This window comes from Lissotriton helveticus, chromosome 12 (genome assembly GCF_964261635.1).
Source record: "Lissotriton helveticus chromosome 12, aLisHel1.1, whole genome shotgun sequence".
NCBI classification, from domain to species: Eukaryota; Metazoa; Chordata; class Amphibia; order Caudata; family Salamandridae; genus Lissotriton; species Lissotriton helveticus.
In genome coordinates, this window is record NC_136073.1 from 649124662 (window position 1) to 649149225 (window position 24564).

Below are 24564 nucleotides of genomic sequence, written 5' to 3' on the forward strand. Positions count from 1 at the left end.
GGTAAAGCAAATAGGTCATAAAGGGTTTTAAAATACTGATACCAGTAAAAGTTGTGTATCAACCCTGAGCAAATTATTAGGCAAAAAGTCAGTGCCAGCCACTGCGATCACTTCTCCCGCCCCCATCCGGCTTCCCTCCGACCATTTGCCACACTCCTTGCCTCTGTCTTGCCTCCCCCTCCATTCTCCTCCCCTCGCTCGCATTCCCGACCCCCCCCACCAGGCTCTCCCGCCCCCATCCGGCTTCCCTCCGGCCATTTGCCACACTCCTTGCCTCTGTCTTGCCTCCCCCTCCATTCTCCTCCCCTCGCTCGCATTCCCGCCCCCCCACCAGGCTCTCCCGCCCCCATCCGGCTTCCCTCCGGCCATTTGCCACACTCCTTGTCCTTGCCTCTGTCTTGCCTCCCCCTCCATTCTCCTCCCCTCGCTCGCATTCCTGCCCCCCCCCCCCACCAGGCTCTCCCGCCCCCATCCGGCTTCCCATTACTTAGCACACCGGGATACACGAGGTAACAAAGGCCGTCTTCTGCCAAGCAAGCCCACAGGCGCCACGCAGCCACGGCTTCCCTCGTTCGACAAGCAGCACTACCTTCATCAGTAGAGCAGCAGTAGCACGATCTAACTATGCATCGCAGAGCATTCTGCACAGCCGGGGATCGCTTCCTCGGCACATTTCAATAGCACGTGCTGCCTAACAGCAGAGACCAGCACAGAATACCAGCATGTACCCACAGCAGCACGTTTCACAGCACAGCCCACGTCTCCCACCCCACAAGATACGGTACTGCTCGGCTATGTCCGCAGGCGCCACGCAGCCCCGGCTTCCCTCGGTCCACAAGCAGCACTACCTTCATCAGTAGAGCAGCAGTAGCACAATCTAATTATGCATCACAGAGCATTCTGCACAGCCGGGGATCGCTTCCTCGGCACATTTCAATAGCACGTGCTGCCTAACAGCAGAGACCAGCACAGAATACCAGCATGTACCCACAGCAGCACGTTTCACAGCACAGCCCACGTCTCCCACCCCACAAGAGACGGTACTGCTCGGCTATGTCCGCAGGCGCCACGCAGCCCCGGCTTCCCTCGGTCCACAAGCAGCACTACCTTCATCAGTAGAGCAGCAGTAGCACGATCTAACTATGCATCACAAAGCGTTCTGCACAGCCGGGGATCGCTTCCTCGGCACATTTCAATAGCACGTGCTGCCTAACAGCAGAGACCAGCACAGAATACCAGCATGTACCCACAGCAGCACGTTTCACAGCACAGCCCACGTCTCCCACCCCACAAGAGACGGTACTGCTCGGCTATGTCCGCAGGCGCCACGCAGCCCCGGCTTCCCTCGGTCCACAAGCAGCACTACCTTCATCAGTAGAGCAGCAGTAGCACGATCTAACTATGCATCACAGAGCGTTCTGCACAGCCGGGGATCGCTTCCTCGGCACATTTCAATAGCACGTGCTGCCTAACAGCAGAGACCAGCACAGAATACCAGCATGTACCCACAGCAGCACGTTTCACAGCACAGCCCACGTCTCCCACCCCACAAGAGACGGTACTGCTCGGCTATGTCTCCCAGTACATCAGATACCAACACTGTATAGTGCCTTGGCACGCCTGTCAACAAGCCTGACAGCAGCACTGTCCACCAGCGCATCAGTGCCCTCGTGTCACTAAGTGCTCTGCCAGCACGTCTCAGAGTCCTAGAAGTCAGAAATGAGAAGCGCCTTTTCGGCGTCTGCCATCTCACCAGACAGCAGCACTGCCTCTCCATGTCTCAGAGCACCAGATGTCACAAATGAGTAGCGCATTTTCTGCATCTGCTACCTTACCAGACCGCAGCACTGCCTCCCCATGTCTCCAAGTGCACAAGCCAGCAGCACTGCCTCACCATGTCTCCCAGTGCACCAGACAGCAGCACTGTCTCGCCATGTCTCCCAGTGCACCAGCCAGCAGCACTGCCTCGCCATGTCTCACACCACCAGACAGCAGCACTGCCTCGCCATGTCTCAGAGTACTAGATATCAGAAATGGAGTAGCGCCTTTTCTGTGTCTGCTACCTCAGCAGACAGCAGCACTACTTCACCAGAGCCCCACTGCATCAGATGCCAGAGCAAACCCTGGCTCTCCATGTCTCACACCACCAGACAGCAGCACTGCTTTGCTATGTCTCTGAGCACTAGATAACAGAAATGAGTAGCGCCTTTTCTGTGTCTGCTACCTCAGCAGACAGCAGCACTGCTCCACCAGACCCCTACTGCATCTGATGCAACCACCAGACAGCAGCACTGCTTTGCTATGTCTCTGAGCACTAGATAACAGAAATGAGTAGCGCCTTTTCTGTGTCTGCTACCTCAGCAGACAGCAGCACTGCTCCACCAGACCCCTACTGCATCTGATGCCAGAGCGAAGCCTGACTGGCCATGTCTCCCAGTGCACCAGCCAGCAGCACTGCCTCGCCATGTCTCACACCACCAGACAGCAGCACTGCCTCGCCATGTCTTAAAAATGCACAATACGGTTTTCTTCTTACACCGGGAGATGGATTTCATCAGTCAAACCATTTACTGAAAAAATAAGGTTTCATAATATTTAAGAACACTTGAATCGAGCTCCAGCCGTCTGTGTGATGTAGTCTTGAGTGACGACGACGCATTTCACTGGAGCCGTCTTTACTGCAGTGTTCAGACTCCTGATACATCCTGATGTCTCCTTCACATCATTGTTTCACTGTAAACACAGGGTTTCCTTTTCCACTCCTCCCACCAACTCCAGTGCTGGCCAAACAAAAGACAAATGCAGAGAATTCATAGTACACGGGACTAACGTGTTCAAATGTCCTTGCTGGCTCACTACTATTCACAACAGGCCGTTCATAACGATTAGTCAACTTTCAAGTTAAACTCATTTTACAGAGCTATGAAAGGTAACAAAGAATTTACAGAAGAGGATGCTTAAGGCAGTTCTGTAAAACAAGCACTGGCGTTGCCAATAGGTTTCGCATTTGGAAAGTTGGAGCTATTACAATTGCAAATAACAATGCCTTTTATTTTTTTTTCATTTTAAAAACATAAAGGGCTTTGTCATTTACAAAACCAATAGCTCCAACTTTCCTACTGCGAGACCTATTTGCAACGCCAGTGCTTGTTGTTGGTTGTAACCTACCTAGGCATATTTTGCAATGTTTTTAAAAATCTTTTATCAAATCTCAGGCACCTATAGAAGGTGTAGCCCACCTGGAATATTTGAATATTCCCTCAATCACACTTCAGTCAGACACTCTGTAAAAACAGTTTAATTAAATTGACTCTAGTTTCATTCTCAGAGTGTCATAATAGCCCTTTTTGCAACATACTTTAAAAGGTTGTATCCAGGTACTGGCTTTCCACACATAAAAATGTATATCTGTCTACTCTGTGGACAAAAGGAAGGAGAGAATGCATGGTTTTCTCACACTCCCTTGCTACTTTCTCACTGGAATGTGTGATTTGCTCCTATTCATACACCAAAAGGGTTTCTCACTAACAATGCTTACCTTTTTTCTCAATTACAGGTTATTCTTGCCACTTTAAGTTTAATGTCCAGTTTAACAGCCAAAGGTTTTTATGATGTGAACGGAAGAGCTGTGATGGATTATGTGCTTAAAAAAAACAGCCTCCTTATCAAAGAGCAGGTAAGTGGCAGATGTATATATTTGGGTAGGTGAATGTGTTAGGGAACAGCAACAGTAGTCAGCACACAAGAAATAAGTGGACCTTTTAGCCCCCTTGTGCCTCAATGTAGTTACTTTGCCATATAATATACATCGACAGTGTCACATATTTGCCCCTGGTGGTGGAATATAGACCTCGTCCCTCTCGTTAGTTCCCATAGTCTCACCTTGACATTCTATGTTCTTCATTTTAGCTTGATGTTCCCTACTTCCACTCCAGTGCGTCTTTCTCCCTCCGTCACTTTATGGGTGTCCCTTATCTATTTGTCTGCTTACATTTGCACCTGAAATTCAGCAGCTGCCCATCAGTGCCAACACTGTACATGCCTTTTCTTCATGTCTTGTTATTCCAGGGTGCCCATGATGTGAACCAAACCACTCAAGTGAATTTACTTATAGCTTTCACTTCAAGAGTCATTCTTCCAGTACACCCAATCTATGGTTTTTCCATTATTGTGAAAAGTTTAACCTAGTGTACCCTTACTATTGTGGGGTCTGAGTTAGTGATGTCAAATGCAAGTGGAGTAATTGTCCCGAAGTTCAACTATTGCAGCTGGTTTGATTCCTACTGTGGCACTTCTGGCAATTTTATAACTTTTATCCTGCTCTTATGTTGGGCACAATCGTCCACTGTTGTGAACAACGAGTTTCAGAAAGTGGTCTGATAATATCCTTTAGTTATTCTCTTTCTCCTTCATTGCCCTCCTCTTCCACAGGCCTCATGTATGATTTTGTATTGGGCACTTCTTCTGTTTCTTCTCTTTTCTTGGACCATCTCAAGACCTTTGGGCACTTACACGTTGATCCTATTGCTAGTAGCTGGAGGAAACACCTGTCATCTGACTAGGGCCCAGGAATGGGTGTTGGATCAGTGCTCTTCACTGGTGCTTGTGGGGCTGCAGGTGATATGTGGCAGCATGGGCAATGGCAGGTGGCGTGGTGTCTGAAAACTGCAGTATTCTTGGCTTTGTCAGTGTCTCTGGGAGAGTAGGCCACAGTGGTTTATGGTCTCACCAATTCCTCCATAACAGCAGAGGTGCCATGACCTTCTTGATCACTGTGAACCAGGTAGGACTTCCTCAAGCTTGGCCAATGCATCCATGTTACAGAGTAGTTGTACCAAGATGCACGACTCAAGTCCATGCTCAGTAATATGTGTGGGGATTGGGCACCACTGATGACGTCTGGTATCCATCTCCTTGGGGCCTGACCATAATCCAGAGTGTCTGCAGTCCATGCTTAGTCTTACTCTTGGGTTCCCATTAAGCTCAACTAATAGATGAGCCAGACACTGTCCATAGTTTTCTTTTACCACAGGCCAGAGGCATCATGCCAGGAACAATTCAGATGCCTGTCCTTATGTTGCATCGCATTGTAACAATGGTGCTTGAATACCTAGATCCCATCTTAGTAACCAGATGCACATGTTGACTGGCATGAGTGCAAAGAAATAAGATGCTCAGACACTGTGAGAATGGGACTCGCTCCATACACGTCTCAACAGCAGTGCTCCCATGCAGTATACAGGCCTACCACACAATCCAGCCTATGTGAGACAACTGGCCCTTAGACTTTGCCGGGGCTAACTGGGAAATTTCTTGGGTGACTGGGCAAGGCACATGGGCATTCAGCGAATGCACTGATAAGCTGTGTTTTTCACTGATAATACATTATCTAGTGGGCTCCTTTCTGTTACATACCCCGCTTTATCGTTGAAATGCCTAACAGGGCAAACTACCAAATCCTACACAAAGTAGCACAAACATACTTCAAATCAGTATTTCAAGTCAAGTCAAGTCAAAGTATGCTTTATTCGAGGTTTCACTCATAAAAGCAGGTACATTCAACAATTTTAAAAATACAATTAGATTTACAGTTAGTTATATTAAGAACTAAAGCAATTATTGACTTGGGTTACAATTCCAATTTTAGGAATTTAAAGCAGTGCAAAATAAGCAATTTTTAAAAAAATAATAAAAAAATTACATTTGCCTGGTTAAAACAATTTTATAGGTAAAAACATAGGCATAAAATACAGACAAGTTAGTTGGACAGAGAATAGTCAGATGACTAGCAGTCTCTGTCTGATCGGCCATGCCCATCCAAGATACTTGGCAGAAGCTATTAATAGCCATGTCAGATTGTTAGTGCGTATAATACACAAGGCAACAGTGCTGCTGGTGGTTCCCAAGTTCTTACACATCGGTGTTAACCAAGTACGCCGCGGATCAGAGTAGGCTGTGCAAGAAAATAAAAAATGACCAATTGTTTCTTTGGCAGTACCACAAGCAGGGCAACCGTCGCATGCTCCACCGTCCCATTTTGCTGTCAAAGCTCTAAGGGGAAGTGCATTTGCTCTTAATTGGAAAAGGAGCTTTCTTTCGCCAGGCCTTGTTATGATGTCCCAATAGGGTTCCAGGCAGGGATAAAGTTTAGCTTCTAGAAATGTTCCAGCCATAGATCCTGTACTCGAGCTACCCCAGCCCAGGGGCGGCTGGTGACATTTGAAAGTGGTGAGGCGTAAACTAATTTGCATATTGCACCGCAGCGAGTGAGCGCAGCGAGCGAGTCCGAACCACCTTGCATCCATCCATACATCATTCATGCATCCACCCACCCACCCTGCATCCATACATCATTCATTCATGCATCCACCCATCCATCCATCCTGCATCCATACATCATTCATTCATGCATCCACCCATCCATCCATCATGCATCCACCCATCATGCATGCATCCATCCATACATCATTCATGCATCCACCCATCCATCCACCCATCCTGCATCCATACATCATTCATTCATGCATCCACCCATCCATCCACCCACCCATCCAACCTGCATCCATCATTCATGCATCCATCCACCCATCATGCATGCATCCATCCATGCACCCACTCTCCCTGTTCAATTTCCTTTGCTGCGGCTCTTAGAAACTGGCCAATCACGTTTAAGCTGGGTCCCCCAACTCCACCATCTAATATATTCACATTCATTTTACCCTTACTGTAAACATCCGTGGTCTCTTTGGAGGAAAACTGACCTGACAGGAGTCTGCGAGAAACTGGCTATAAGTTTGTGATTTACGTCCCCACTGAACTTTTTTCACACTGTCTACGGTTGATTAATAGCCACATTGCACACATCCGTACAGGGTGCACTCTTTACTTAAGACTGCACGCTTTTCTTCTTTCAGCACTGCAGTGCTGTCGGGCATCTTAAACAAATAAAACACGTCAAAACACTTTTTTCCTCCTTACTTGCGTGTCGTCACTCTTTTGCACAGCTCGTGTCAACAGGCTGCCATGTCCGCACTAATTGTTTCCATATTTCAGACAATCCTGGCGCTGCAGGGGCACAGGTTACTCTACGCCCAGAGCACGCCCATTAGGAGACCGAAGGGCTCCTAATGGGCATGCGCAAAAAAGCACGAACACAAGTGCGCATGCGTGGGCACGGGTAAAAAATTCACCCTCCGTCCCCACGCATGCGCACTCGTGTTGCTGCCTGCCTGGTGACAATCATGTCAATCAACATGACGCCTCCCGACGTCATGCTGACTGGCATGCATTGTCAGTTCTCCCTCGGTGTCTCCTGCGGGCGGCTGCGGGCGGGGGGGCTACGCCCCCCCGCCTCTATGGACGCACCGCGCCTGCCACAGCCCCAAGAGGCTTCCTTCTCCCAGTAAATTTCTTTTAAGACTCTTTTAGTCGGAAAAGGCGATCCCGCTGGATCTACCCAAAGTGAACTCATACCAAGCTCATTCAAAATTGCACTGAGTGATTTGAGACACTCGATTTTGTGAAACACATCTGCCTTAATAATATCTAGGAACCACTCGGCATAATGGGAAAGCTCAGGAGTTGTCCAGAGCCTTCGCCAATACAGAATCGGTCGAAGCCTGACCAAGTCTGTAACCGCTTTTCTGCCCAGATCATACCTCAGGGGCAGCAAGGGAGTACTTTTAGGTACACCAGGTATTGCCCGGAGAAACTTATTTTCCGAGGATTGAAGTGCAGCCACCTTCTTAAACCCCCATAGCTCAGCACCATAAAGTGAGGAGCCAAGAGCCTTTGCTTCATATACCTGGAGAGCAGGCTTTACAGGTTTAGTCAGGGATTTTCTATGCTCTGAGCTAATAGCACCTGACAGTTGTCTATGTCTCAGTGTGGCAAGATCTATATGCTGGCTCCACCTGTTCCTGCTCGATATGTGAATCCCCAAATATGTGAAAGCATTCACCATCTCCAGAGGGCGGTCATTCATAATGATTTTAGATTTGAAGCTACGGTGGGGGTTAAAAACCATAAGTTTTATTTTGGCCACATTGACCTCTAGGCCATGTTCCCCACAGAATAGATCAAAGATGGACAAAGCACTCTGGAGACCGCTCGGAGTCTTTGATAGGATGAGCGTGTCGTCTGCGAACATTAAAATAGGCATTTTTATGCCGGATAGTGAGGGAGCATCCACCTTCGCAGACAACATACGGGCTACAACGCCATTAATGAATAGTGTAAAGAGGGTGGGTGCCATTGAGCAACCTTGCCGGACGCCCCGCTCAACCGGGAAGTCCGCAGTCACCTTACCATGTCCCCCCCACTGAATCCTGGCAAAGTTTGTTTCGTGGAGTCTTATTATCAGTGACAATAATTCTGTAGGAACACCCATAGTTTTGAGGACTGACCACAGCTTGAACCGTGGCACTAGGTCGAAGGCAGCCCGCAAGTCAACAAAGGCTGCGTATAGACTGCCCCCGCCCAGTACCACGGTCCTCCATTGCAACAAGGTAAAGCGGAAAACCTGGTCCACCGTGCTTGTGGACCTACGGAATCCAGCTTGGAAAGGTGACAGAGCGTTGTTCTCCTCTGCCCAGTCAAGCAGCCTGTTCACAATCACACGCCCCACTACCTTTTGGATGGTATCAATAAGGCTTATCGGCCTGTAATTGCCAGGCTGTGATCGGTCACCCTTCTTAAACACTGGTATTATTACCGCACCCTGCCAGGATGTCGGTACCTCTGCACCCTGGGCAATAGCGTTAATAAGAAGGTAGATGTACTTACACCAGCGTTCCTTATCGTTAATAAAAACGTCCGCTGGTACTCCATCTAGTCCAGGAGCACGCCCACTGGACACAGTGCTCAAGGCCGCCATGATCTCTTTTGGGCTAAAGGATTTATCTTTAAAGTGGGATGAACTTATACCCACCAATGTAGGGACCAGTTTAGGATCAGCATACTGTGCCTTAAAGTATTTTACCCACTCCTCTTCCGGAACATTGTTACCTGGGGGATCGGGTTGCCCCTCACTACCCCACTTAACAATGCTCCAGAATAACCTAGAATCGTTCCTATCGCAGGCTACTTTTAACTCAGACCAATGATGCTCGTCCCAGGCTTTCTTTGCCTTCGCTATACTAGCCTTATATTCCTTTCTAGCAAATTGAATAGCAATGGGCTGTCTCCCTTTTATGGCAGCACCTAGGGCCAGGCGTGCATCCCTACAATGGGCATTAAACCATTTTGCATGTTTGGGGGCCCTCGCTCTTGTGATTTTTACGGGCTTCAGAAAATGGTTTTTGATTGTACAAAAAAGAGTATCGTGGATTTCATCCACAGTACTCGACCCAGAACTAGAGGAGTTAATGAGTTCTAGAGCTAGTATTGCATTATCTACCTCACAGTTAATATTGGCAATAGCCTGCTGGTTGGTCGCTACATTTACCCACCTAAGCCTGCGCATGTCATTTGTAGGGACAATTAAGGGAGGAATAGGGACATTAGAGCCTATGGGCCCATTGGTGGGAGTCCACCATTTATGCTCTGTACACAGAGGGTTGTGGTCGCTCTCACTCCTCCACACAACCTCCATGTCACAGACCAACGGCCATAATTTCAGGCTACATAAGACATAGTCAATTCTGCTTTTATGGCGCCTGTTGTCAAATGTACTAGACCCATTTTTGTCACTTAAAGTCCTCCCATTTAACGCTCTTAATCCTTGTTCATAGCATAAGGCATTCATACTAATGACATCCTCGGTCCAGCGTACAACTGATTTCAGCTCTAATTTGGGGACTCCCCATTGCATATCCTCTTCGTCCCCGAGAAAATCGTCATCTATGGCTAAGGGTTCAAATGTTCGGTTAAAATCACCTGCAATGACAATGTTATTATCTTGTGAATGAGTATCAAGGAGGGAACCCAAGGCCGCTAAAACCTCTGACCTCCCACCCTTTTTACTCCTTACATAAACATTGTAGATATCAAGCGACCCCAGAGTGTCAGAGCTCATTCTGATTAGTTGTATGTCTCTGTGGGAGGTGTCTATTGCCTTGACAGCTAGTTTTAAAGTCTGACGGACCCAAATGGTTAAACCACCCATAGGTCTCCCCTTTGGACCCTTTAGTGCTGGCACAGAGTAATTCAGGTATCCCTGTGCAAAGGATGGTTCGCATAACCATGTCTCCTGGAATATACATAAATCATAAGAATTAACAAAGAAAAGCCAGTCGCCAGAGTCCAGTTTAGAACCCAACCCAGCAATGTTCCATGAGAGTAGTTTTCCCACATTGTCCACAATGCCAACCGGGGGCTTCAGTAGAGGGTTTACATGGTTCACCAAAGACAAATCTTGTTCCGTTTCCTTTAGCAGACCTTGATGTTGATTAGAAGCAGTGTCAACCCTACTCCCAGGATCTGGCTCAAGGTTAGGGCTTACTAAGGAGGTAACATCACACTCTTCAGGACTAGGTGAGCCATTTCTTACCAGTCTGTGCATACCCTCCCTATCATTGGTTGCCATCCAATTCTCACTACCTTCTGTCTGTAAGACCAATGATTGTCAGTCAATATTATCTAGCCCAGAGTTAAACCTACTGCCTAGTCTTACAGGAAGTGCAGGGGTGGACACCAAGGTGTGGGGGCATGTTTTCCTTAGCTGGATCTGAGAAGGAGATGGGGCACTGCATCTAAACTCCAGTGCGAAAAGGTTTTCTGCAAGGAATGGGGATTTCAGAGTTAGCTCTATAGAGTCACCTACAAGATTTGGGGAGCTCAATCTCTTCGCCTCTACAATATCCTCCCTAATCACCGAACGGCATCCTCTAACATGGAGCAGCCAATAAATGGCTTTGTTGGTTAGAGAATCCGGGGGCTCGCTATTGCCAGGCTTACCCTTCGTAAGTTTCGGAACATTGGTCATATATATTTTATTCTTAGAGGAGTGTACTTTATTATAAAGGCTACTTGGTTTAGGACCCAAGTCTTTTGGCCCTAGGGTTGGTGGACTATCAGAGACTTTAGCCGAGTATAAATGGGGACCAGCTGGCCCATTAATAGTTTGTTTTGTTGTTTGGCCACACCCCTCTCCTCTAAGGCCTTGGGGAGGCTGGCCTGTATTCCTCAATATCGGGGCTAGGCACCCGGTGTTTAATCCAGCTATATTCCCCTGTCTCTGGGTACTAGATTGGTTCGGGGTTTTAACTAGGGGTACTTTACTAACGATGTAAGTACGTGTTTGAGATAGATTACGTACTGGCGGAGCCACTTTACTTGTTGGTTTTGGTACACCTTCGCATTTTTCAGTGATCATAGAGGTTACATTTACGCTCAATGACCTCAAGGCCCCTATTTCATCCCTTAGTAAGATAACTAGATTGGACAAAGTACCAACGTCCATAGGCAGCATCTTTTTCCTGCTACTATTGTTACTAAAGAGAGAAGTAGACTCTTCATGGACCTCAGCCAAAACTGCAAACCTGTTTCCCAGAAGTACCTGCGTGGCTGAGGCCAATGGCTCAATCTCACTCTCGGAATCAGTGGGAGTAGTCCTGCCTACTGTGCTAACAGATTCACTTGGTACAATTAAACAATCCTCAATAGGATTTGCCATACTTTCCTTAGATTTACGTATCCGCTTTGCCTTGAACATAGCTGGTATTTTAGGATGATCATTTGGAGCATTGGATAGATTCAAAGTGTCCCCACCATTATCAGTCGCAAAGGTCTCTATCTGATCAACAGCGAGAATTTCTCTACACTCATTCACAAGGGAGTCAATACGATCCATAACGTCACTATCTGCTGCTTGGCATGTCTTTTTAGATACTCTCTTCGCCTTGCGAAGCTTTGATGCATTGCTTGCTCCGTTCCCCCCCTCCGTCGCTTTTCGTTTCCCCATGTAGCTAGGGTATACGGGGATTTCGTCTTTTCAAAGAATACAATGTATTGCCCCTAAGGCAGAACAGTCACAGTTAGATAATAAGTTCCTCTTACGGCTTTTTCTAGGATCGGTGATCCTTTTTTGGGGGGGGTGTTAGAGATGTGGCCGTCCCGTCCCAGGCCGACCCCGGACGGCCACAGACGGCCCGCCCTTTGCCCGGGCTTAGCCCCGGGCGCTCCAGTGCGCTCCCGCGACGCTGGGCCGGCATACTTTTAGCGCGCCTCTTGGCGCGAGTTGGTCAGCTGGACGCGGCTCCCGCCGCTGGGGCGTCTGGGGGTTGTGGTTTCTCCCCAGTCACCTCCTTCCACACTGCGGCTGCTATGGCTGGATTCTGCGGCGGCAGGAGGGAGGCAGAGGGTGCTGGTGTTGGCGGCGTTCTGCTGGGCTGTGCAGTGGGGCAGCAGACGGTCAGTAGCCCGCACAAGAATGGACCCCCAATCAGTATTTCATATCAACACTGCCTCCCAATAATGCAGTTCCCGGTTTTGTCTTATTGAGTGTAAGAAGTACCATAATGTAGCACATACTTCCCCATCAAGCAGCAAGGGGAGGGCTCATGGGGCATCACAATCTTTGTAGTGAGCAAGAGAGACTACCTTGTGGTGCCAGAGGTGCAATGTTTCAGATGTAGTGCCCAGTGCATCAGAACCTTACATATTATAAGTGAGTCCACCGGTATTTTGACTGTATATGAATGCTATACACTTCTCTGCCAAATGACCATATACTTTTATTATCTGTAGAGCGGAGCATGGGTGCATAACCTCATTTATACATTTTTATTTACATGTTTGCGGCTAGTGGTTTTAATTTCACATTTGAATTTAAGCCAAGAGGTTCTCTCTGTGCTCACAACCTTGATTTGAAAATTGTGATGTTTTCACTCTCAAATCTCTTGAACCTCCATGAGGAGAGAAAACACAGTTAAAATGATGTGAAAATATATGTTACTTTACTTCTCTTGCTTTTCCACATTTTCACAGGGCATTTAGTCACATGGATCCTGAATCTGATGTTGAAGAAGAGACCATCCACATCCAAATCTTTCAGCTCCTCAATAAAATTGCATTACGCCATAAAAATACTGACGAGGTAAGTGAGAAGGATGTGAAATAAGGTGGGTCAATAAACTAGAAGTGTACAAAATATAAATTGCAAAATGTCCAAAGACTCCTCAATTCCCAGGTTATCTTCATTATCCTCTAACTCACATAATAGCATGTTTTAGTAAAGCTCTCTCTGCTGCAGGTTTGTATGTGGGAAATATGCACATAGTGATCTGAACCATGAATGCATGTTTAAAATGCATTCCTTTTCCACCCAAGTCGTTACCATGATTTGCCTTCGGGAAAGCACTGGACTTTGGAATAGTATTTACTATTCCAACTCCAGTCTGAGCAACTGCAGGGAAAGAGTTGGACTTAAAGTACAACATTAGTCCAACAACGCTTTCCTTCAGGAAAGTGGTTGTATTGGCTTGCTTGATAAAGGAATGCATTGAAAATACACATTAGGGCACGTACAGCAATTACGAGTCTTGCAGGGCAATGTGTTGGGATCTTAAATACCTTAAAAACATCTTGTCTTCCTGCCAGAAGCTGCCAGAAAGACAGTGGTCCAGTCTTTAATCATGTTGAGACTGTATTACTGCATTGTTCTGTATCTCGGAGTGTCACAGACATGATGAAGAAGACGACAGTGGGTGAAGAATATGGCAGCTTGGCTGCTATTTCATCTGCCTAGACACTCACCATCAGCCCCAGCTCTACCAATGCTGCTCTGGCTTCCGTTAAGGCATTGGGTATATTTCAAAGCCATGTGCTATTGTCACAAGAATCTCAATCATAAAGGCCCTAAATATCTTCACCTCTGATCACACCTTATCTTCCTAAAAGAAATCTGAGATCAGCTGATGCCTCTCTTGCCTCTATCCCCAGAATAAAAAGTGCTCACATTGGAGGCCATTCCTTCAACTACTTGGCTGGCAAGATGTGGAACTCCCTACCACTTTCGCTTAGGCAAGAAAAATCTGAAATACGATATCGCAAGAATTTAAAAACATGTTTTTTCACGCTAACTTAGATTAGGGGAATTCATATTCTTACTCTGTATAATAGGACTGATACCCCAGTGCTGGGACACGCAGCTGACGCAGTTATGTGCTTCATAAATCTCATTATTATTATTATTATTAGTGGTTGGACCAAGTTGTTAAGGTACAGCGTGATTTGAGACGCGATGTAAAGTCTGTTTCCTCTGCTGCAGGGATAGAGGTCTGCTGTCCCATGCAGTCCTCATTCCCAACATTTCCGGCATTCATAGAAGATTGTCGAATCCTACCTCATTTTGTGTAATGAGGCAGGAGGTTTTCCAAATTATTCTAAATAGCCACTTTGAAACGAGATTGAATGGCACATCAGTCACATTGCAAAACATAGCTACTCAATCTGCATCTCCTATTTGCTACTTGCCCGATGATACATCAAGCACCAATATTTCATATCAACAGGGTCGTTCATTCCCAGCCATAGCTTTGCACACTCTGGCACATTTATAAAGATAGTTCTGTTTTGTGATTGTTATGAGGATAACAGCAGATAATGAGATAATTTACAAAGCAGCTCACTCACAGGGTTTTTGGAAAATAAATGTTGCACTCATTCTCTGCAAATAATTGCTCGGATATAGAATCACGGATTGTAGCATTGAACAGGGTTGGTGCTACATCAGTGTAATACCAACAATCCGTCTTGGACCCGATCAGCAAGGAATGGTATCAGGAAGGGGATAATTCAAATGTAGCCCCATCTCCAGAAGACCCACCAGAAACCCTCCCACCGGCTATGACTGTTTATCTGTGGGAATGCAGCCTTAATAAATGCTAATGATACTAATAACACATTCGCTGCTCTTTCTTGCAGGGATTTTGGAAAGAGATTTTGAGCTACATGCTGGAAGATGACTATACTTCATCTGTGCCAGCACTGTGCCAGATGCTACTTGTTGTAGATAAGAAAGCAAGCATCAACTTTCATGAATGTGGTGAGTCTTAAGCATCCTACTCATTGACACAGTGGGATCTACCATTGAAGGTGGTTAATGCTTCCTCCTCCACTCCCCAGATCCCCTCTTACTTTGTCATGATCAGGCATGAGTTGAAGAACCAGTCCATTAGCTCAGGATGTTATGGTTGAGTTACCATAGAACGTGGGTGTCAATATTTCAAATAACATTTATTGCTCTCCTTTTAGAGATATATGTGTCTGTGCTGATGTTGCTGCTCGCTGTGAGCCTTATTCATAAGGAATTAACTAATTGCTGTGCCTCAAGCCATTTGGCTGTGCCACGCTGCGTTAATTCCGAAGCACGGGGATGCTTCATATCTACAAGGATATAATGGATCCCTTTGCTCTCCCAGTGCTGGTGCATAATTAGCTGCCATGCACCTATGAAGGCACCCTTGTACCATGGTGCAAGGGTGGCTGCGTCACAGGGATGATTGTTTTTGTGCAGCAAGGCATATCTTTGTTTTTATGCAGTTAGGCATACCTTTGTGCACAAAAACAATCACAATAGGTAATTTCCTCTTCCTAAATGTGCTGCAGTATGCAGTACGCGTAGAAAGAGGTAAACAACGAGGCAAAATAAAAATATTTGTTCTTGTTGCACCTCCCTATACCTCCCCCTGGGGAGGTGTAGCATTCTGACACATTTCCAGGTGTACTATTTCTTGTAAATCTGGAAATGCGGCAGAAGCCTTGGGTGTTGCGCAGGAAATCTCACAGCAAAACCCATGGCACAACTGTTCCACACAAAGTGTTGCGTGTAAAGGGGCCATATTTACAAGGGCAATAAAAGCCACGCAGGGTGGCTTTACCTTCCCTTGTAAATATGGAGCAGCAGGTTGCACTGCTGGTGTGTCTCAAAAAGTGATGCACAGGTGGCACAAGGGGCTTGTAAATAGTCCCTATATACTTTTTGTAGTTTGCCAGACATAAAGTAACTTTCCTGTTTGTTTCAGCTCTTAGTCTGGTTAATGCTCCTACCCCCTAAATGCAATGTACTAACTGTCCCAGATTTCCACACACCATGAGGCTACTCAGGGCTCTAATGCTCCTCTTCAAACCTTGGAGTATTCTTGCTCTGCATGATGTTACTTCTGTCTAGTATGTTGATCATGCCCTGCTGGGTATGGTACCTATTTATGTGTTGTTACTTTTGCCGACCGCAATAGGGATGTATTTTATTTCTCCATGGAGTTACTTTTAGTTATGATATTTGTCTCTGCAATGTTTCTGGTTCAACATTTTGGACTTCAGCTCCAGACTAAAATGCTAGTGTTTGGCCCTCACTTGTAAGCAGGGATGCATGCTCAATGATGGTAAGTGAAAATAAATATTTTGACTGACTCCAAGGTTACGAAGGAGATTCGCATCTGGTGGTGAATACCTGTAATTGCAATAATTCCAGGGTTCCAATTAGCTCTCCCCGCTCAACTTTCCAGTGGATGTGTTGATAAAGTGCAAGAGACCTGGGCAGATGGTATCAAAGTCTATTTATTTGTCACTCATGTTAGGAGTCCTGAGCAGAATCGAACAGGCAAAATATGTGCTCGTTCTTGCTTGCCCCAGGTCGTTAACCTTATTAGAAAATAGATATGCAAGAACATGTTCTGGAGTCCTCTTTTCTTCTGGGGTATCCGCTGTCAGGATATAAAGCACGTCCACGGCTCATGACGCATCCTCTCTTATCCCACTGGAGTCTTCTATCCCTCAATGAAAGCTGTAGCAGGAACCTGTGCATGGCAGCTTAGGTAGCTCCTCCTCCAGCTTTCATTCCTTGACAGCAACCGCTAAGGGAGGGAGGAAGAGAATTGCAGCATAGGCTGTCAGGGTACTGGACACCCTTGGGTGCTCCTTAGTGGTAGGGGTGCCTTTACCAGTATTTGCAGGAATTTCAAAGCATCCTCATGACCGCTAGAGGCTCATTGAAATGACACCAATCACCCATCATCTTCTTTACAGGTACTACTGGGTGTCTTAAGTGTGTGTGTCAGCCATATGTCTTCCTTTGGCAAGTATTGCTCAGTAATTTATGGATTGATTATGACATGTCTTCGTTCTTTTGTACCTAAACAGCTAAAGAAATTCCAATACACAGACTCTTCATAAGATTGCTGGTGAGTATCACATTCCACCCCCATCATATTCCACCAGATCCCTCTTCCCAAGTTGTTTGCTGCCATTTCTATGCAACCTGCTAATAGAGATCTTAAATTCAACTCAGCTTTTTTCCTTTTGAATTTGATAGTTTTATTTTCAGTAAATTGGTTATCAGTACGACATGCTACTTACATTGTACAGAAACAGCCAAAATGTGGTTGGTACTAAGTACTGCGTAGAGAACAAGGTAGCATTTCCAGAAGTTTTAAAGGCTAGAGAATAGGAACTCATGAAAGAATCACTTTCTGAATTCTTTGTTGTGGGTTTTCAGGTAATTTCTTCATATCCTCGCTGGGATGTCGAAAGGGGAACTTCAGTCTTGGCTCTTCTCGAGCGCCTGATTCCTGCAAATTACCCATTTCTAGAAAAACTCCTCAGAATGAAGATCCCCCCGCTGATAACATATTTAGAAGGTGAGACCCCAAAGCATGAACCAGTGAGCACACAATTTAAACAAGTATTAATGGCATTTCAAACAACCATTGACCAATGACAAAGCCATTAAGTCCGGTGTTGGCTGCTAGCTTTTAGACCTTGTCCACTCATGTTTATTTCACGGTTTTTATAAACTTGTATTGTGGCAAGTGATGCCAGGTACATACCAAGATAAAAAATACTGTTTTGGTCTCAAAAGGTCACATTCTTATTGTTGTCCCTGGAACTAAATGAAAATAATTTGTGTGTGGATGTGCTCCTTGTGAAAAAGCAGAACGCCATTGTTCACAGTGAAGTTAGCCAATGGCAGAATTGGCCCATGATGTATGCTGTGGAGGGCAGAAGAGAATGTGAATGATAGGACACGTTAGACCAGCAGATGAGGAGGTCTGGCTGAAGGCTTGTATAAGTAAGAAAAAAAGAAATAGTCACAGTCTTTCTTTGTAGCTGGCCGATGCCATACTCCAAACCGAATGAGGCAATAACAGAAACGGAGTCAGGCATCTTCTTGCAAGTTTTGGGTTACTTCTGCATATAACAGAAAGGCAGTTGACACATTGGTTTGCCGAGAAAATCAGTTTAATACAAAGCTTCTGCCATGAAGCACTTCATCTGTCAGACGCAGCCTTGATCACATAAGAATGCGGCATCTTGATTCAGTGTTTTAATGTACATATGTGCCAAAAAATTCCATAAACATAGAAAAAAATATTTCTTCAGTATATCCAAGGTCAACATTATTTTAGAGCACTCCCTGTTTTGGCACCTTTTCTTTTATTTCAATTGTGACTTATTGTAACAACTCAGTAGCACCAACTCTTCTAATGACTAAACTTGAAACAAATATCCCTGTTGGCCTCAATATAGAAGAGATTTTGCACACACATTTATAAACACCAAACGCTCTCTCTGCGTTTGTATTAGAAGTAGTTATTAGTCAGGGTACATGGTAGGTTAGATTAGTCTACTCGGGCATAACATTGTTTTTGTGATGACTAAGGATGAACAGGGTATTTCACAGCAATTAATATGAAAGAAAATGCTAGAACTCTGGTACAACCATATGTTGCAGTTAAAAGTAATGTTTAAAATGTTGCATAATTGAATCCTACTATGTGAGAAGTTCACATGGAGGAACATTTAGAAAAGTTGGTGATATTATGTTGTTAATAAATTGATTAATACATATTTCTGTAAGGTTAGACACCCTTGTTTTCTGAAAAACAAGATTTATATTTCAGCCTGTGTAGCAGATATCATGCGGAAGTGTTTTATTGTGTTTTTAAGGTAGAATTAATTGCAAATTATAATGTCACTTATGTGAATTAGTCGGGTAGTTCCTACAAATCTATAAAGGATCTCCACTTTTTAGACAACATAAACTAAGGGATTGGTGTCCAGACTGATTACAGACACCCCCAAAGGATATGTTAGTATGTAGACCAGCTAGCTCACAGTGTCACTATAAGCCCCACAACCTTACCAAGGAGAGAATAGTTTCTGGCAACTATCGAACATGAGAACCCTGACCCTCAGGGATCATGGAAACAGTACAATACTTTTTGCTTGGTCACTTGTGCTCACTTTATCTCAGAGAGATACACAGACTAAATGGTGGGGGCGTTTTCAATAAGTATTTATTGTACCAGAGTCATTCTAGCATAAAATACATGTGCTGCAACAACCACGAGACAGAAACAGATATAGACGATTACAAGCACCAATAGAGTAAATAAAAAGTAGAAAACTACCATGGTGCTAAAATAGTGAATATATGCAGACACATAAATACATGAAGTTAATAGTGCGTACTCCTACGATGCAAACCCTAACTAGATGTACCTAAGTGTACCTAGCATGTATGTTGGTGTATAGCCAAGAACCTCCTAGCAAAGAGCAAACCCCAATACTTGATGTGAGAAAGCAAAGGACCCCATCTTGGTCTCGAGTGGACAACCCACAAGTAATGTCAAACGACTGCTAACTGGAGTGTCTGCATGCAGGGACTTCAGCGTCTCGTGTCAGCATGTCAGCATAGAATCTTTTTCTCCTCCGGCTTGCCCAGCAAAGATGTTCTACTTATATACCTGAAAGGTACCATCAGGGGTTCTACCTAGCTGTGCCATGGTACTGTGGGCATGTCAGCCAAGGATGACGATAGTGGTGACCCTTATACAGAGTTATTATGCACAAGATTGTAATCCTGCTGTGATACTAAGAATCCTCATGCATAATAAATTAGGCCAGTTTTTTGAGAAAACTACACAACATTTATGCAGCACCTAACTAGGTAAAAGGTCAGGGCCAGAACTGTTATGTAGAGCAAGGTAGGACAAATGTCGGTAAAAGCTTGTGCGACTACCTAAGACTATATTGGGGTACATTTGGGTATTATAGCAAATTAAGAAGTGTTATAAAATATTTTGGTCTTTGATATAATGAAGGAGTATTTTTCTATGTGTATGTAATTTTAGAGCGCATATGCTCTTTTTTACTCTGAACCACAACGGCGATCCCCTATGTGATCAAGGCTTCATCTGACGGCTGAAATGCTTATTGGCAGTAGCTCTGTAATAAACTGTTTTTCTGCAAACAAGTGGTGTGGTGACCTTTCTGTTATATAAGAAAGGAAACCAGAATATATAAACCTAAAATTACAACCAGATATAAGGAGCTAAGAGTGACATCAAGGGCACATGAACAACTAATGACCTTGAACTCAATTCCCAGGACAGGCTGAGCCCACAAACACATTTTGCACACTTTGAATTGTGTGAATCTACTTCTGCTAGTGCTTGGTATGTAAGCACATTGCCTTTGAAATGTTGCTTGCTATTCACTTTTACTTACATATATTTCTTTTTTACCAACTATTATTTCAGCTTCCATGGAAAGAACCTTTGACTTGGCAAAGTGGAAATGCACGCTTGTTTCAGTAAGGATGAATTGCTAATGAATGTCACACATGACGCTTGTCTTTTTGTTTTCCATAGCCACTCATTCAGCGTGAATATATGCAGATATTAAATTCACCCCATCATAGTGCTGTTTTGCTATGAGGTTGCAATATTCTCACCAAATTCCTATTATTTCTATGGATTATGATCGTTACTATGGTGTTGATTATGATTGGGCACAGAGGGGGAGCAGCTGTACTCGGTACATAACATTTCCCTAATATGCAATATTTACCAGAAGCATTAAAACCTTATGGGCCCAAGTTGACATTCATAAAACTGGAAATTGCATGCTTACGACACCTAGTCCTACATGTATCAGAGTTTATCTGCATGTTTTACCCAGGTAAATTACAGGCTCTACAGTGATCATTGCATTACTCATAAATCTGACTGTTGTTGCACAGGGCTACAAATGTAGCCCCGTACTCGTAATTGTTTCCTCCGACTCTTTTTTTATCCCCCAGGATAGTCACAATAGCACAACGTTCTTCTTTCCCTGGACTGTCACACTATCACTCTTCCCACTGCATTCCACATTATCAGTAAATTCATACTCTGCAATCGGACTGGCACATGATCCATGCTCCCTATCTTCATTTGAATTGTCACTCTGTCACTGTATGTTATGCCAGGCCATCACACTCCACTGAGCTTCTATTGTGCTCCTGAGATGCAATTTTATGTTCCTTGTGTTCAGTCTTCACCCTTGTTAACACTAAATTTACATTCTGCTCCCTTGCTGGATACCCAAAATGTTTTTGCATTCTGCTTCTAAGTATGTGATATTGTTGCATAGTCCCAATGTGTTTTCTGTCTGCATGGCTGCACTGTTGCTCTTTTCACAATAATTTGTGGGCAGCATGGTTTTGTTGCATGTGTTTCTGTGTAAATCACGGCCACTGTCAAGGCCTCCTGTTTCTTCTGAGCACTGATATCACACCACACTATTTAAGCATTGTTATATGTGTTCTCTGGTTCTTCTGTCCAAATATAATTTCGTCATTACAGAGGTTGGTAGCTGAAGTTTGTATACCCTTATCTTCTCAAAATCACTGCAGACGTCAGCCGTGGATACTGCATTTACGTTTCTATTACTGCAATAAAGTCTCTCACTGTTTTCCTTGCAGTTCCTGGGGACTATCCTAAAACAAGCCCCATACAGAGAATGGCATGTCTCTTTTATGGAAGAACTCACCGAACAGATTGACAGTTTTGCCTATCATATGAATGAGGAGGTTAGTGCTCTCAAGGGTCAGTGTTGAACCATTGGGGAAGTCAATTTAACACAAAGTCGGAGAAGGGTAGAACTGTGTATCCCATTAGTAAAGGTATTTTTTATAATATGGGTACACAGCATTGGGCTTAGCCTGTTGGGAAAATCAGGTGTGGTTCTCCCACTCCCTGGAAGGACTGACCTACTAAGAAGCAGATGGAGATGTACTCCCTGAGGTAATCCTCTCCACTTGAATCAATAAAAGCCACAACATTTCAGGGCTATACTCATTTCCCTAATGGATCTCCTTTAGCCAATAGGTAGTCTTCATGTTAGAGCCAATCCCCATTCAGGGGATGTGAGGCCATATTTATGCAAAAAGCAGTGGAGATATTGTTCCTATCAAAAAAGCAAAGAAGAAAGGAAGGCGGGCAAAGAAGGGGGAATCTTAAGGATTATTTCTTGGTGCCCTCACACATCACTGAGGATGTAATGCTTCATAGCCTTGTTGGATTTGCCATTTGATGGTGCTGGACTATTTGGCACAAAATATCTGATGCAGCTTTGGAAAGATTTAAGGACAATAGGGCTACTGCCAGATCTTTGGGGCTGCAGTCCAGAGGCTCTGCGACTAAGAGGTATAGAGGTTTTGGACGTTCGTCCTTTCATCCCTATCGTCAAACTCAACAGCAGCAGCAACAGCAAAATCCACTATATAAATCCTACATGGGCAAACAAAGAGCTCGTCCTCGAGGACGTCAAGCCTCCTCCTCCTCTTCCCAACCCCCTTCACCATCAGCAAAGCAGCCCTAGATCTGCCATTCCGGATCATGCAGGTCCTGTAGGGGGTCGGCTCACCCATTTTCTACGGGATTGGGAATCGGTTACATCAGATCTTTGGGTTCTCAATCTTGTAGAGAATGGGTATGCTCTTCCCTTTCGGGAATTTCCTCCAGATTACCCTCCTTGCCAAGGATTTTGCTCAGAGGACCACCTACTTCTCCTGCAGGAGGAAGTCCGGTCACTGTTACGAAAGAGTGCGATAGAGGTGGTTCCGGAGCAGGAAAGGGGTCAGGGATGCTACTCCCGGTATTTCCTGGTTCCCAAGAAGGGTGGCAGACTTCGTCCAATCTTGGATCTTAGGATATTGAACCTTTACCTGAAACAGGAGAAGTTCAAGATGCTTACCCTTGCTCAGGATCTTCAGGCGCTGCTGGAAGAGGACTGAATGGTGTCGATCGACTTGGAGGATGCTTATTTCCATATTCCTATCCTGAAGTCACACAGAAAGTATCTCCGTTTCACTGTGGGATCGCAACATTACCAGTTTGCGGTCCTTCCGTTTGGTCTTACTACTGCACCTCAAGTTTTCACCAAGGAGATGGCTGTGGTGGCAGCACATCTCAGAAGGTCGGGGATACCTGTATTCCCGTATCTGGACGATTGGTTGATCAAAGCAGAATCTCCAGAGACAGTGCTCCATCATCTGCAAGTCACAACTCAGTTGTTGTACAGGTTGTTTTTTTTAATAAATGTACCCAAATCTCACCTGGTGCCCTCCCAGCGCAACCTGTTCATAGGTGCGGTACTGGACACAACTGTATGTCGAGCATTCCCTCCACCTCAAAGGATTCTCGACATACAGGGAATGATTCCTTTATTTCACAATGGAGCGGTTGTTCCAGTCCTGAAGGTCCTTCGCCTGCTCGGTCTGATGCCTTCCTGGATTCTGTTGGTCAACCATGCACGCTGGCACATGAGGGCACTCGAGTGGTGTCTCTGCAGGCAGTGGTATCAACACAACGGAGATCTCAGGGAGTCTTTGAGGATCTCCCGAGAAGCTGCAGCGGATGTATCTTGGTGGAGCGTGGAAGGCAATCTGTCTCAAGGAAAGCCATTCCACCTACCTACATCGGTTGCCACGGTGATAACGGATGCATTCACTCTAGGGTGGGGTGCTCATCTGGGGGATCTGGAGATTAAGGGTCTTTGGTCTCCAGAGGAAAGGTTGCTTCACATCAACCTTCTAGAGTTGCGGGCGATACGTCTAGCACTCAAGGCCTTTCTCCCTTCCCTTCGCGGGTGGTCGGTTCAAGTCCTGACGGACAACACCACCACGATGTGGTATGTCAACAAACAGGGAGGAGTCGGGTCGCAGTGTCTCTGCAGAGAGGCTCTGCGTCTCTGGTCCTGGGTTCAGGACCATCAGATTTGTCTGATGGCAAATCATCTGGCCGGAGTTCTGAACGTGCGTGCAGACAGTCTCAGTCGGCAGTTCTCGACCGACCACGAGTGGAGGCTTCATCCAGAGGTAGTTTGTCACGTGTTTCGGACGTGGGGAACTCACGAGAATGCTCACTGCCCGTCATTCTGCAGTCTCCAGTATCCGATGCACGGAGCTTAGGGGGACGCGTTTCAGTTGAGTTGGGGCTCACAACTCCTTTACGCGTTTCCTCCCATACCCTTGATTCCTCGGGTTCTGAGAAAGATTCGCCAAGACCGGGCCCAAGTCATATTGATCGCTCCGGATTGGCCAAGAAGGGTGTGGTACACAGATCTTCTCCACCTCTCCTCATGCCCGCCACTTCGTCTCCCTCTCTGGGCAGATCTCCTCTCTCAGATGGAGGGGCAGGTTTTACACCCCCACCTCCAGACCTTACACCTTCATGCCTGGAGATTGAACGGGGCAACCTGAATTCCTTTTCTCTCCCACATGATGAGGTGGATGTCATTCTATCGGCCAGACGTGACTCCACCAAGTCTATCTATTCTTATATAAAGGGTTCATAG

General features: G+C 45.5%; 1 protein-coding gene across 1 annotated transcript in view; it reads left to right on the plus strand.

Moving 5' to 3' along the window:
* The window catches only part of LOC144798551 (maestro heat-like repeat-containing protein family member 2A), a 59193-nt gene that overhangs the window by 2598 nt on the left and 32031 nt on the right, over window positions 1-24564 (plus strand). Inside the window, exons 2-8 of the mRNA XM_078669487.1 lie at window positions 3557-3676; window positions 12928-13036; window positions 14866-14986; window positions 17083-17123; window positions 17438-17579; window positions 20484-20536; window positions 21689-21796. Of these exons, the coding sequence (XP_078525613.1) occupies window positions 3639-3676; window positions 12928-13036; window positions 14866-14986; window positions 17083-17123; window positions 17438-17579; window positions 20484-20536; window positions 21689-21796 (612 nt within the window). The 5' untranslated portion in view covers window positions 3557-3638. The remainder of the gene's footprint in view (window positions 1-3556; window positions 3677-12927; window positions 13037-14865; window positions 14987-17082; window positions 17124-17437; window positions 17580-20483; window positions 20537-21688; window positions 21797-24564) is intronic.